Below are 14,768 nucleotides of genomic sequence, written 5' to 3' on the forward strand. Positions count from 1 at the left end.
ATGTCATTCCTTTTATTTTAACTGACAAACACGTTTTATTTTAAAAGGCAATAAATCAACATGAGGTACATCACTTACTACATTAATAATTTCATTAACAATGCATTTCAGTTGTTTCAATTAGTTACATTTTATCTGAATATGAAAAACAATCACAATATGGCATAAATAAGCCATTTTAACATGCATTGTGTAACAGCCAGCAAGTTTTAAACAAACACATTTGTTTAACATGTGATTAAACAGGCAATGATACAACATATCAATCGAAAAGTCTCCTGAGGAAGGTTTTCTTGGCCGGGGTCATTTTCAGTGTGACCGGAGCCTTGCGGTGGATCATCTTCAATGGCACTCTCTTCAAAGGCACCGTCTGCCGTGGTGGCGTCATCTCCTGTTTGGGCAGGCCTCCGTGATCCAGGCAAAAGTACTTGCTGTTGTCTTGCGAGAGGCTAAGCAACATGCTCTCAGGTAGCTCCATGCACTGGGCATGAACCCAATGTCCACCTTCACCTCTGGAGCAGTAGATCATGGCAGGTCGAGTGAGCTCTGTAGAGTAATATGGATCCCAGGTGTTGGGGTCTACCTGGCAGGTGAGGCAGCATTTGATCCAATAACCTGTCTGAGACTCATCCTCTTCGTCTTCTTCGTTGTAGGTGTCACCTTCTCCATCGCTGCTGTACTCCATCTCATGAGGTTCACGGCCAAAGTAGAGCTCCTCCGAGTCCTCCATCGGCGCCGAGTCCTCCAACTCATTGGAGTCCTGACTGCAACCCTGAGTTGTTTCTTCTCCATCTCGGAATTTCACCTGGTAGAAATGGAAGGCATCTGGTGGAGATGGGTTTCCCTCTGAGGGAACGGCGATCAAGGCATTTCCTTTGCCCAAGCTTCCGCCGAACCAAGTACGGCTGTGGCTTATCTCGGGGGTCCACTGTGGTGGTTCACGTGGCTCCATGTGTACTCCGACATCATCGAGTCCAACGTATGTGCATTCCATTCGCTTTTGGGTCTCTGATTGGTACCCACCAATGATGATATACTCATGATAGCCAATAGGAGTGACTACAGCGCTGCTAATAGCCAGACCATCATTGAGAACGCTACAGGTCAGGATAGGGCTTCCTAAGAGAAGCTCCACACGGAGGCGGATAAGACGAGGGGGTCGACAATCAGAATTGAGAATGTGGCCGCCCAGGAAGTAGACACAGTCCTCTCTTGCCAGGGCCACGTGAAACGCCTGGCCATCCATAAGCTCGGGGAGGTTGTGCGCTGACACGCAACCGAACTCCATTTCAATAAGGAAGACTTGAGGTGGGCAGTCCACCACGCTGTTCCAGTTCTGTGTGGTTCTCTCTGCGGGCGGCATGTAGGATCTACCGCCAAATAACACACATGCTGACTTTCCTCTGCTGCGGATTACGCTGATGGTGTGGCCATATCGAGCACTGGGGACATCTCCAACCAACTCCTTCTCTTTGCACTGCAACGTGACCTTACGGTTGCATCCCCTGCTGTCCACGCTCAGCATGTAGAGAGTTGGGGATAGTTCGTTGTTGGGCGTTCGCCCACCGTGAATGAGGTAACATTCAGGGATGTCATTAGAAGGCTCCAAATGAGCTATTGCTGGGCATCGAAGGGGAGGGAGATAAGAGGAGGTGTTTGAGAAAGATATGGGACGGAGCTTAAGTTCTCCTTCTTTGAAACGCACACCAAAGATCCCTGTCGGACATGAGCGTTTTGGCCAGCCCTTTTGACCGAAGAGATAAACATCACCCTCCAGCTTGAGCAGAGAGCAGCCTGGTTGAACAAGGCCAGCAAAGTTTACAACACTCAGAGATTCTAAAGCCATATCCTTTTGCAGGGACCTGTGTAAAATACATAAAACATAATTTCCTTACATTAATATTTATTAAGTATAAATATGTTATTATATTTCATTATTAATGGATTTTAAAGTATGTATATAAAGTAATAATTTATAATAAAGTAATGGTTCACACAACAACGGAACAATTTTGCCATCCTTGTTTCCATAAAAGAGGCATTCATCCCTACAGCACAAGAGTTGTAGTTTTTATCTATCCCGTTTTCCTTATATGCTGTCGTTACTATTGCATCTTAAAGACTACAGTACCCAGCATTCAGCGCGACAACCGGTTCCTCTCGCTCTACATTTAAATAGTAAGTCTGAGGTCTTCTGTTTATCAACTCGGAACGCTCACATTTCTCAATAGTTCGTAACCAATTTTCGTAACCAATTTACTATCAGACATTATCGTTTCCTAGTTTTACACTTTTAGATTTGTTTTGATGTGTTTAGGTAATAAAATAATTTTAGCTAGTGTAATTAACTAGCTACTGCGTCGAATGTCAACACGACCGTAACTTAAATTAACAACGATGAATCCACTCAGAAGGTTTGGAAATATATTCAATAAAACTGTATAAAATTAATATAACATATATTTTACATTCGCAATACATTAATGTATTTTTTTCACAGTACTCCACGTGACACAACATTAACTTCAAAATAAGTGTTGCTAAATATTTTAATAATGAGCCACCTAATAACTTATAAATAATTAGGATATTTCTTACCTGCAGTGCAGTCCTAGCGAGCTGTGTCGTGCTGGTGCCTTTAATGTCGTTTATTTTATGAAAATAATTTGTTTAGTGATTGTTTGGGGCTCAGTGTTTGTGAAGGTTGACTGGCTCATCTTGAGGTTAACTGCCTGTAACTGCTGTTTTCAACAGGTGGCTGAACACATCACAAAGTTTGAATGAAAACAAGCACAAATTCAGTACATCATAGGTTGGTGTATTATTATGCACTTCAGTGGTCCAGCCTAGTGGCCCCCTAATAGATTTATGAACTATTTTATTCTGTATAAATGAATCAGTCATTACAATTTTGCCTGTTGTCGTATGTAGTGGGTTGTTAGTGTATGGACATGGATTATTCAGATCTCGCAGGTGGTATGAAAATAAATGATGTACTGCATAAGTTTGTGTTGTAGAAAAATGCTCTAGAAATCTGAATAATATTTACATTTGAATCATTACAAAATTATGATTCACATTTGTAAAAATCCATTTTTTTAATTTTAATTTATATCCAATAGGACTCCTAGGAATTAAAATACAGAACTACTAACCACATTTCAGTTTGTACATTAAGATCTTATTTGATTCTCATTTGTTCCCATTGCAAAACCTTTATGATTATTCCAAATTATTATATAGAAATTTAGTTCTTGCTCATCAATTCTTTTTATTTTTTTGCACTTTTGTAGTCACACAGATGTTTTCATATTCTTTAAGGACAACAGCTTGCAACATGCATGACAAAACATGCTCTTCACGATGCATATATAATTATCTCACTACGTAATATGTTGTTGAAATATTTTCCCTGGGGATTTAAGTGGTGTGTGATGCCACTGAATGATTTACTCTCATTACACCAAAAACTGAATGTGAGTCACACATCAGATTTTGGCAGGGGGGCGATTCATAAAGATACTGCTTATTTACCGTAGGCTTATTTTTTTGCATTAACCGTTTCTGCTTGGCGGCTCCTTAAAGGAAAGAAAAATTAGGAGACTGCTGCTGAAAGAAGAAAGAGAGAGAGGACTGGGGGAACATCTGTGTGTGCTTCATTAGCATACTGTTTTTGTGTTTTGGGGGTTGTGTAAAGGTGCGTGTATGAGTCTTTATGCAATTGCATATTTGTTTTGAAGGCCAAGAGATTGTGTGTGTGTGTGCCAGGCGACGAAAGCGGGTGCAAAACAAAGAGCTGTAACCACGAGTGCCTGGAAGAACATTGAAAAACACAAACAGCACCTGTGTTTGTGAGCCGGTGCTGAAGAGCACTGTGAAAGAGGAGGCTCTTCGTCTCCCCTGAGGCGTAGCAAACAATAAAGAATTCCTCTGCTGTCTTCCAGCACTGTGAGCTTTATTCTTCCGTTCAAGCGCACTTGATGCCAACGTTCACACTTATGCGGGAAAATAAACCTGTTGAGTTCAGGAGGAGATTGGCGTTCGGCTGTGGCAAATAAATGTCGCTCATTGCCAGGTTGGCAGCGGAGAGAAACAGAGACACCTTTAAACACGGGTACACAAATGTGACCTGGAAAGATGTTGTGCGTTTGCAATGTAGACGGCTTGTCTGGTATCCAAATTATTTTAGGGCCTTATTTTTTTGTCCATTCATTTTTCTAGTGGCCTTTAATCAACTTGAAATAAATACTAATACACATTTATTACACATTTCTGGTTATATTGTGGGTGATTAGTGCACTTTAAATTCCTCAATAGCTCAATTTGTGGGAATCCACATAGAGATCAAATGAAATGCATCGTCAAGAATCCTGGCAGTCTGATATAATTATGAGAGAAGAAAGTGATCTGAAGTTGGTTTTCACTTTAAAATGATGCATTGCATTGTGGGATACCATATTTCTAGCAGTGTATACAGGTGTTCTCAGACATCCAGGTGCCTACAAGTGCATAAACTGTGTAGTACAGAAATCGTAGTACAAAGTATGCCATTCCGAACATAGAGAGAGGGAGGGAGTGAAAGAAGAAGGCCAGTGATGCAGCGGACGCCCAGGGCCATGTGAGGATTCACGCTGTATTATTGATGGAGCGGAGTAATTAGACTCTAGTGTAGCACCTGTTTCTGTTCCTGCTAATGTTGCGCCACCTGAAGATGGTACTCCCTGGGGCGGGTTCGTGATAAATGACACGGCGACAGCTCAGAGGTTCTGACGATCATCGTCGCCATTCTTCATTATTTTTTAATGTCACGGCAATCACTGTCCGCCCCCTCTCCAGCCGCCATTGATTGTAATTAAGTTGAACTTCAAAGTGATAATTTTATTCCAATCAGGGCTAATGCAGCTATAACGCGTGATGCCGGGTTATAAGTGACCTGTTGAGAACTGCAGCATTGCAGAATTCTGTGTTCATTTTTGGAATGGCCTATAATAGATTTCATATAGCGTTATATTCTTATTCGTTTGAAAACGGGTTAGATGGAGCTGAGGCTTCAACGCTCTTAGTGGTAGCTATAAGCACAGTCAGTTAGAATATTTAATAAGAATATTTATTTTTTAGATATATTGATTAGTTTTATTTTATTTCCTAATAAATTGCTACAGTAGCTTTTAATTTTGGAACTCAAAGTTTTTCTAGTTTTTAATTTTTAACCCCAAAATAGAAAAATCTTTTAAATTAAATTATCTGTTGTGTATTGTGCCTAAAGAAAACAAACTGGTTTTAATTCCAACTTTAAAATATGTGAGAGTAATTTATTTTAATATATTGAAACCTTTTGTATTGTATAATATCAATTTAACTATTGTATCATTTTAATTTGTGAATTTATATTATGAGGTGGCTAATTTGTATGAATTCGTACACTCTCCTTTGTACACTGAATTAGTTAAAATAGTTACAAGAAAATTTGTTAAAATAGTTACAAGTAAAGGCTGAGACATTCAACTTAATTCAACTTCATTTAAAATTTTCACTTCAATTTTATTTAGCGACTTTCACAACATCAGCAAAATTCATTTGATTCACTTGATTAAATTTAAACAAAAAATGTATTTATTAAATTTATTTCTGCAACACCGTGTCTACACCGGACGCAGCACAATGCGGTAAAAGACAATAGAACGCATTAGAACCCATTATAATTGAAAATTTTGTCCACACTGGATGCGGCGCGACAATCCCATTAGACGTGTGTCGGTGTACCGCTTTTCTCAACATTAGCAAAATTCATTTGATTCAATTCAAATTTGTTTATAGCGTTTTTCACTACATTAGCAAAATTCATTTAAATTTATTTGATTCACTTGATTCAATTACATTTTTTCTATAGCGCTTTTTCTATAGCTGCTGTTATACTTTTTGACAATCCCAGACACTAACAATAACAGTCTTCATCTGTTTTATTGTGAATATAAACAGATTTGACAGGATGCCAGGTTCGGTTCAGGGTTCACATGTGGATGACCATGACCCGGCCATTACTGAAGCTCTTGAGCAGTTTTGTAGCGCCCCCGAGCAAACGTACGAGCAGTTCCTGTCCACCTTCACTTACCTGACCCCAGGTGAGCCATACCGAATGCCTCACATGAACTCTTTCCTCCGATACATCCTCACACCTCTGCCCGTGACCTTCACTGTCCATTCTGTTTCCAGAGAACGTGAAGGATCCGCGTTTGACTGACCCCAGAAGACACTCGCCCCACAGTGAGATAGACAGCCGAGAGGAACAGCGAGAAGATGGAGTGTCAGCGATAGAGGAGAACACGCTCCACAGCCGCCACTCAGTGACTGCTGATCTAGAAGAGGTCAGTGCATTATAGATCTGAGTCTTATAAATGTGAACCTTATAGATGTGAACTGACAGCCTGTTCTTATCAGGCACATTTTTTCTTTTTCAATTCAAGTCCAGTTTTTTGCATTAGACCTTGGTCTGTGATTTTTTTTCCTCTGTCTGTCTGTTTATTTTTGTCCTTTTGGGGGATTAAGAAGGCAAACATCAATTTTACTGTAATATGGAGGTTAAAATCCTTTACACTAAATATGTTCAGGAGAAGATGTGCTATTAATTTTCTAAAATATCATTTTTAGCATATATAGAAACCAGAATTGAAGTGGGCCTGTAGGCAACCGCTCACACAACCATAGCAACCACCTAGCAATGCCTTAGCGACCACCCAGGACACTCTAGCGACCTCATAGCAATTCCCTAGCAACGACTCAGAGCAACCTAGCATCGTCGTCATGGCAAAACACTCACATTTCTTTACAATGCAGCTCTTGGCAAAGCCCTACCAACAACCTGGTGACCGTCTAGATCACCCTGGCAACCCCATAGCAACAGTCTAGCATCCTAATGGTGCTGGCAAGCACCTCTCAAATTTTCCTCGGAAAATGTTAACGCATGCTCTATCATTGTTTTTTCCCCCTTTTTCAATTTTCCGCTCTCTCGGGTTTGGATGGCTTCATCGAGACGTGTGTTTTGTTATCCGTCCGCATGTCAGCGCGTGAACGTGCTTAAGACTTCTGCCTGGCTTGTGTATCGATCTCAGCCAGTCTCTGGTGAGCCACAACGCCGTTTACTGTAAATAACACAAAACACATCGGCCAACAGCGCCGGTCAATGCTAAAAGAGTTTCTGCCATATTTAGATCCCGCACCACCGGGAGAGAAAAACAGTCGTATTGATCGCAGTGTCGTTTTGATCGTCATCGCGCTAGTTCAAGTGGGTGCCGTCATTTTTGAGTATCATTAGTTGAAATGAGATGGCGAGGGTGAGTTTATGAGTCTGTGTTTGTCTTGCAGGTTGTGCTGGATGCCGGTTGTGTGGGAGGAAGACTGGGTGGTGTCGGCAGGCCCAATCCAGACAGACCTGTGAAGGTAAACGGTTGGACATAAAACAGATAGACATCTTATTAGATAGAGCAGGAATGTGAAAGCAGACCAGCAGGTGGGGGTTTAAAGTTTGAAAACTGCAAAGAAAGTCGTAAGTTTGAGATGTATTTGTTGTAGAAAATAACTATTTTGAAGGTAAATTGTCTATAATTCGTATCATTATCTTTATGTGTAAGGGCTGTCCTAAAGTCAGATTTTGCCTACATGATTAGTGTAGCCAAAAGAATTCAGAATATTATTGAAATATGAATTGGGAAAAAAATCCTTTTAATTTTGCTTAATTTATACCGATATATTGTGACACACTTTTTATTTTGGTGAATGCATAAATGTAAATTTGAGTCTTCTATATTTGACAATGAGAATTGATTTGCAGTTTTTTACTCTTTTTCCATGGCTGGCAGTTTGATAATTATTTGGAAGACTCAGAGGATGAAGAAGAAACCTCCCATGCCACAGGTGTTCATTTTTCTCAAACTCATAAAATGCTTTTCTTATGTACAGTGCTTTGCTGAGCTTGTCAACTCCGTCTGATTTTGGTTGATTTGATCCTGCAAATCACAGTTTCACATGTTGAAATCGCCTGCTTGGATATATTGAAAAAATGCAAAAGAATACTTTTTTCATATGGATATGTAAGGAGTGCAAGAGCTCACCGTACGTTTTAGCGAATATCATACACACACTATTTTCGGTAATTAAGGGTGTCGTATGGCTTGATTTACATACATTACCATTTATTACACATATTCAATGAATGCAAATTCTAACCCGCTCCTTCATCAATAGAGCCGGGGGCAAACGCTAGCTGTGCAAGGCTTAACGCTCACTGTACAGGCTTGTAATGAGGCGGCACATGTGCCAGCTTCTTTCTTCTGCTCCAGAGAGCCTCATTTAAACTCAAATGACCAGTTTAACACAAAAATAAACATAACAGAAGAGCGGGAAAAAAAGGGAGGGCCTTGACTGTAGACGTTATGGCCCGTCTCTGTGAAGTATTTTTTCATGATTTAGGGGGCGAGAGGTACGTGAAAGTCGTTAGGTGTCGTATTTAGAACGCCAGTCAAACCGGCTGAGGTGGATGGTGAACTTTAGCATAATTAGCATGAATAATCACGCCACTGCTGGGCTTTGCAAATAAGGAGGAAGAGAGAAAGCGAGGGTGAGCGCATAACTCAACAGCAACAGCCACAATTGCCTATACGTCGGGGTTTAATGACCGTCCACGTGAATCTTCACAGGGTCGAGGGGACGGAGCGAAGGCGGCCGTGGTCAAACCCGATCAAGGGCCGCCGTCTAATCGCAGAGTACCTGCGGATTTAATAGAACGCACCAGTCAAGGGGCTTATGGGGTGGCGTAATGGCAAAAGCCTTCAGATTCATTAGCGGTGTAAATCCCCCTTTCTGTGTTTTCTTAGTGAGCTGCTTAATGATCTTGTTTTTGATAGAACTTTGTTTTGTGATGGGTTCTTCGGAGGTGTGCAGAATCCACAGGTCGGCTTGACTACACACACAAGCTCGGGAACGCACGCTATGCCCCAGATGCCTGGTCCTTACTTAGCAGCTGAAAGGATGAATTTCACTGTGCTGCTAATTAGCTGTTTAATTAAGATCAGCATCAGACGAACCCCTGCCAAACCTGACATCTCTCTCAAACACACACAAGCTAGCACAGAAAAAACACACATTAAAACACAAAAAAAGTCTTTTGATATGCTATGGTAATAAGGTTGTATTTGTTATCATTAGTAAATGAATGAACTAATGATGTTTAATATAGTTTTCAGCATGCATTAATCCTTGTTAGTATTAGTTAATGTCAATATCATTGTGCCTGTTAGTTCATTGTGCATTAACTAATGGTAACAGATTTGATTTAAAAAATGAACTAGTAAATGTTTAAATTAACAAGATGAATAAATGCTGTACAGGTGTATTGTTAGTTCACTAATGTGAACTAAGTGTTACCTCAGATTTTTAGATACTAGTTTATAATAGTTTTTTGTCTTTTTATAGCGAAAGTGTTGACAGGAAAGTAGGAGGTGATGGGTGGTGTGGGCTCAGGACATGACCTGAAACGGTCTTGAATTCGGGTCCCGGTGTGAGGTTTTAGATTTTTGAAACTTGACGGCTGTACAATCTTAAATATAAAGGTGGAAAACATTGACAAATAAAATAAAACATTTTTGGCTTTAACATCTGAAGAACCTTTCCGTTTCACAAAAGGTTGTTGTGGAAAAATGTAGAAGGAAATAACTTTTAAGAACTTTTTAATCTTTTAAGAACCATTTTAAGAACACTTTTATTTTTAAGAGTGTATGAAAAATGCTGGACTCATACAATGAGAATAAATTCACCGTTGAGCTTTAAAACGGGCAAAATTGCCTAAAAATGTATAATAGTAATTGGTATTTATTGAAAATCTTTACTTCTTGACATGATGGTGTGTTGGTTTTTATTTTTGGGTGAACTGTTCCTTTAAGAATGCATGTTATAGTAGCATGTGTAGGAGGAATAAAGCTCTGTATTCCATATATTTTCTGAATACTAGTAATTTTCAGCAGCTTAAATACTGTAAATCATCATAAATCAAATTGTGACTTATAAATTGTGTTCATTTAAAAAATGTAAAAATGCAGAAAGGTTTGTGTAAGGGTTAGGTTTATGGATGAAAGAAGATAAGGTTGGAATGACATGATGGAGAGTAAATAATGTCACGTTCCATTTAACCAGTCAACGTTGCTTTGAACTGTATTGAGCTGTGGTTCATTTTTAACACATGCAGGCAATGAGACCATTGAGCGTTGAGAATGAGTGTTGACACTCATGCCTGATGTGTAGGTTATATTCAGGGTAGATGTTTAGGGTTATACAAATAACCGGCTCACATATGTCTGACTAAAAATGAACCCTATAAATCTTGCCGCTTATACACGTCTGTGTCTTTTTATGTGAGAATAGACAGGTGCACTGTCCAGTGAGGTCCGAGAAGCGATAACGGCATCTTCTTCATCTCAGTGTCATCACATGCTGCTGGAGATGTCATCTACTTTCACAGAGCAGAAAACACAAACTGAGAATCAGGTACACGCTCCGGCTGACTGGTACTTGGGATTTTCTTTCTCTTATTTAACAACACCTGTAGCTCAATTGAACATTGTGCTAGCGACAATGTTGTTTCTTGTCTTCCTAGAATGAACGCCTTTCCATCTGAATGAGAACTTTGATTACGACACCGTCGTGCTGGCTCGCAAATATTCCATCCAAGAACAGAACGGCAGACCATCTTGAGACGTAATTGCTCATGGCGAGACTTGCGAAAGCTACATCTAACAGCTCTGGTTTTACAGAGTAAAATCCTTGTCAAGAGGGTCGGAGGTGTTTTTTATTTTGGCACTGAATGAAGGAGGAGTGTAATTCAGGAGTTTATTGTGGATGTCAATGTGTGAAGCACCAGTTTCTAGTGTGGTCTGATCAGCCTTGAGAGACTATTTTGCTCAATAAAGCCAAATGAATTGCATCTGATCCAGTTTCACCTCTATGCAAAAAGATTAATGGGACCGCTTTTATTTTGTCCATTGGGGATTGATTGTATTGTAAGAAATGACAATCTTTATATTGATTTTTATTATCATAGGCAGTTGGAGAGGAGGGATTCAAGTTGAAAAGTGTGCTCATCAAGTTTCATTCCCAGGGAGCACACATATTGATAAAATGTATACCCTTGTATACCCTTTGGATAAAGCATTGGCCAAATTCATAAATATAAAAGTCATTTCAAAGGCACAGAAAAATATATTGTTTTGTTAAAGATCAACTTCAACATTTTTTAAATCTGAATAACTTGCATTGACTAATTGTCCAAGAAACTGTATTTAGAAATGAAACGGGTCAATTTTAATGTTGTGTAAAAGCACACACTTATGCTGAGTTTAATATGCGTATTATAAACGGACCAAATGATGCGTATTTGTGTGGGAGTCCAAATCAAATCTCATTATAATTGTTGCTATTTTTCAACTAGCTAGGCTCAAGTGCTTTCATTTTCTGACTCAACGGCTCATGTAGGAGACCTGTGGTGTAACTCTTTCCCTGAACTTTTGACAAACTTCGGAAAGTAATTAATTTCCCATTGCTTCAGTTCTCGCTGTGTTTTATTCACGGGAACAAATCGTTTCAGGGAACAACCTCATCGCGTCAATAAAAGCTCAAAACATGTTGGTCTTTGAGAAGAATCCGTCCCGGTTTTCTTCACTCGATCATTTATTTTGATATTTCAGAGAATGTCCGAATGTAGCGCGAAAGAACGTTCTAGTTGTTTCCCATTGTGCATTCTCTCGTTTCCACCACGACACTTTGTACCTTGTAGCCAGGAGTTTCTGACGCGTCGAGAAATAGATCTCTTCCACACATTTACCTGTTCTAAAATACCAAGTGAAAGTGCATATTTAAAATGTCCTTTGTCTCGGCGGTCATGCATTTTTAATATCTGCTTCTGTCGTGGTCGAAGTAATTGGTGGACGGGGGGTTGAAACAAGTCACAGAAGAGCTTAGAATTTTCAGGAAACTGCGAGAGGGCTGTTACTGTTTTAAGGTGATTGTGGAAATATATAGCCGACACAGGGGCTTGAATTAATACCACTGCAATTTAAAGCTGTTACGGAGGCGTTTATGCTTTTAGGGGAAATAACTAAAGTTCAGGCTCGTGCTATTCTCGGCATATAGATTTTCACAGAAGTGTATAAAGTGCAAGAAGACATCTTTATTCATCTGTGTCTATTTACATTAATATCTTTCCAAATCTACGTATATGCTGTTTTTTTCTTTTTTGTTAAACACAAAGACTCTTAAAGGAATCTGAAAGTTCACCATAAAAATGAAAATTCTGTCATTTACTCACCCTGTTGTTGTTTTAAACTTGTGATTTTCTTTCTTCTGCGAAACACGAAAGAAGATATTTTGAAAAATGTCGATCCCCATTGACTTCTATTGCATGGTCACAAAACCAATTCAAGTCGATAGGGACCGATGAGTTACTGTTACCAACATTTAAAAAAGTATTTTGTGTTCTGCAAAAGACAGAAAGTCATACACGTTTGAAATGACAAGAGTAAATAATGACAGAATTTGCATTTTGATGGTGAACTATTACTTTAATGCATCTTTTCATAACAACAGGTGGTGAAGCTCTATAAAGCACAATAGATTTATGATCCACACATGTATAATTGTCGTTCCTTACTGTCAAATCATTCGTGCAAATCATTATTCAGCTCTCAAATTAAATTGACATCTGTGCCGCATAAACAATGCAGTAGAGTATGTTCTATGTGTCTTTCTATGGAAAAAAGCTCTCAAACAAAACAACAAAAGTGTGATTAAATAATAACAGATGATTAATGGGTAAAGTAATTCTTTAAAAAACTGTGGTCTCAATACGTGATCAAATAGTTTTGTTTTATTCGCAAAAAGCGATTCTGCAATTTGTCTTATTTTGCTGTCTTTTATTTGCAAAATCTCACCGAAGGCCTTTTTGTGACTGCCTCCTTGTTGCTAAGCAATAGCCAAGCAATGAAACAAGCGTTTGGAGCATCGCAGACCACTCCGTTGACACCTTATCTCGGCTCAAACCCTCCCAGCAGCTCTACATCTGTTCAAAACTCATTTTAGTTTCGCTCAGACCTTCGGTTGAAAGATCAACCAATTGCTGTTGCGTGTGCTCGAAGATTTTTCCAGAGAGGGTTTTGACTGCCCTACCAGGTGGATGCTCCTCTTTGCCAGGTGGGGGTCTCTTTGTGGTGCGTTTGGCATCATAGATCACGACCGCGACTCTTTCAGTTAGAGAAACCAGAGAGATAGCGAGCGAGATAAAGAGGGCAACCCCGATCTCTCCCCCGCATTGAGAGCCAGGTGTGTGTGTGAGAAAAACTGCACCAACAGTCTTTTCCAGGTGTTAAAGTTAAACAGAATCATTGAGAAGGTTATAAAGATGTTTCGTCAAACGCTCGCCATGTCTCAGGCTGGCTGCCAGTTATTTTGGCCTGATCGGCATCCTCAAAAATGTGGAACTCGATCATGTCACTAATAGCTCATTTATAGGCTGATTAAGATTTGAGGATTCATTAATTCTATTAAGTATTTATCAAGGACAAGTTCCTCTGCATAATGAGGAACCCAGACAAATGAAAGCAGAAGAGAACGTTTTTGGGGACAGGGCCGCTTGGTTGGTAGATGGAAAAGGGAATTGGTTTCAACAGGCTGAGATTTGAGTTTGTTTGATCTGAGTTTTGATTTGAGTTGGACTTTTCTTATTATTTGCTGTTGTTTGGGGCCGGAACGGACGCATTGGCCGCTCAGATGGATGTATTATAAATGCGAATGAACGCAACGCGAATGCAAAAGACACGTATACAGGTCACACCCCCCCCGTCAACAGATTCGGTGGAGGGCCGATGTGGCCCAAAAAATGCCAGGGACGATTTTTTTTGCCAGTCCAGCCCTGGACTCTTTTAAATAGTTTCAGCTTAGTTAGCAACTCTTACAGTACTTGTAGTGTAGCTAACCCCATATCAAAAGAGCAACTTGACTCTACAGTAGTTAAATTATGAGCAGCATCTGCAACACTGTTACTTTTGACATGGGTGAGAGGAAGCAATTATGATTTTACCTTTCACGACCCCTTATGAATAGATTTTCCCGAATCATTAAGCATATGCTAATTTACAAGCTCGTGTAGTCATTCCTATCACAAGCAGCGTCCAGTCATTTTACGTGTTGCTTTAATTGAAGATGTCAATCATTTCTAAATTGCTGCAGGAAATCGGAGTAAGCAGGCATTATGCACGTCCGTATTTTCTTTCTTTTCATAATTTTATTTTTTGAGTAGTTGTGTTCTGATTAAAGCTGTCATTTGAGAAATACACGGGCAGCAGTGTGTGCATGTGCATGCGTGCTTTATGTCAGAAAAGAAAATACGCAGCTTTTCTCTCCTGATGGTGTCACTATTGTGTTGCTGGTTGCTCTCATGGCTGTTTTTGTCCATCTTCCAAGTGCATCATGTGCAATGCTGAGCTCAGGCGCAAATCCCACAGTCACAAACACACATTGCATATTTCCATAAATCTACATACAGAAAATGTACAATTCTTTTTTTTCTATCTTTGGCTGAAATGTCCAATGCAATTTTTGGTCTGTCGGTTTCGCTCCCTGTTGAAAATCATCCAGACCTAACCAGGTCAGTACAGAGCGCTCTCAAATTTGTGCCACCCGACAAATCCATATACAGTATAAATGCTTCCTCTGGGGCCTTGACTGCC

The 14,768-nt window shown here is 39.8% G+C and overlaps 2 protein-coding genes across 5 annotated transcripts in view; one reads left to right on the forward strand and one right to left on the reverse strand.

Annotated features, from left to right (window-relative positions):
- Positions 1–209: 209 nt before the first annotated feature.
- The window catches only part of rag2 (recombination activating gene 2), a 50,695-nt gene continuing 36,136 nt past the window's right edge, over positions 210–14,768 (reverse strand). Inside the window, exons 2-3 of the mRNA XM_057330461.1 lie at positions 2,599–2,758; positions 210–1,862 (exon numbers count right to left, since the gene is read on the reverse strand). Of these exons, the coding sequence (XP_057186444.1) occupies positions 263–1,846 (1,584 nt within the window). The 5' untranslated portion in view covers positions 1,847–1,862; positions 2,599–2,758 and the 3' untranslated portion in view covers positions 210–262. The remainder of the gene's footprint in view (positions 1,863–2,598; positions 2,759–14,768) is intronic.
- Positions 2,138–12,367, forward strand: iftap (intraflagellar transport associated protein). Of its 4 annotated transcripts, none has more exons than XM_057330465.1 (7): positions 2,138–2,178; positions 5,980–6,122; positions 6,214–6,365; positions 7,363–7,437; positions 7,857–7,911; positions 10,414–10,536; positions 10,646–12,366. In XM_057330465.1, the coding sequence occupies exons 2-6, from the start codon at positions 5,990–5,992 to the stop codon at positions 10,431–10,433; spliced, it is 435 nt and encodes a 144-aa protein (XP_057186448.1). In that variant the 5' UTR covers positions 2,138–2,178; positions 5,980–5,989; the 3' UTR covers positions 10,434–10,536; positions 10,646–12,366. The 4 variants fall into 4 exon arrangements, with proteins under 4 accessions (XP_057186448.1, XP_057186449.1, XP_057186447.1 ...); XM_057330466.1 differs by lacking the exon at positions 2,138–2,178 and adding an exon at positions 2,184–2,230; XM_057330464.1 differs by lacking the exon at positions 2,138–2,178 and adding an exon at positions 2,247–2,414.

The sequence above is a fragment of the Triplophysa rosa genome, linkage group LG3 (assembly GCF_024868665.1).
Source record: "Triplophysa rosa linkage group LG3, Trosa_1v2, whole genome shotgun sequence".
NCBI lineage: Eukaryota > Metazoa > Chordata > Actinopteri > Cypriniformes > Nemacheilidae > Triplophysa > Triplophysa rosa.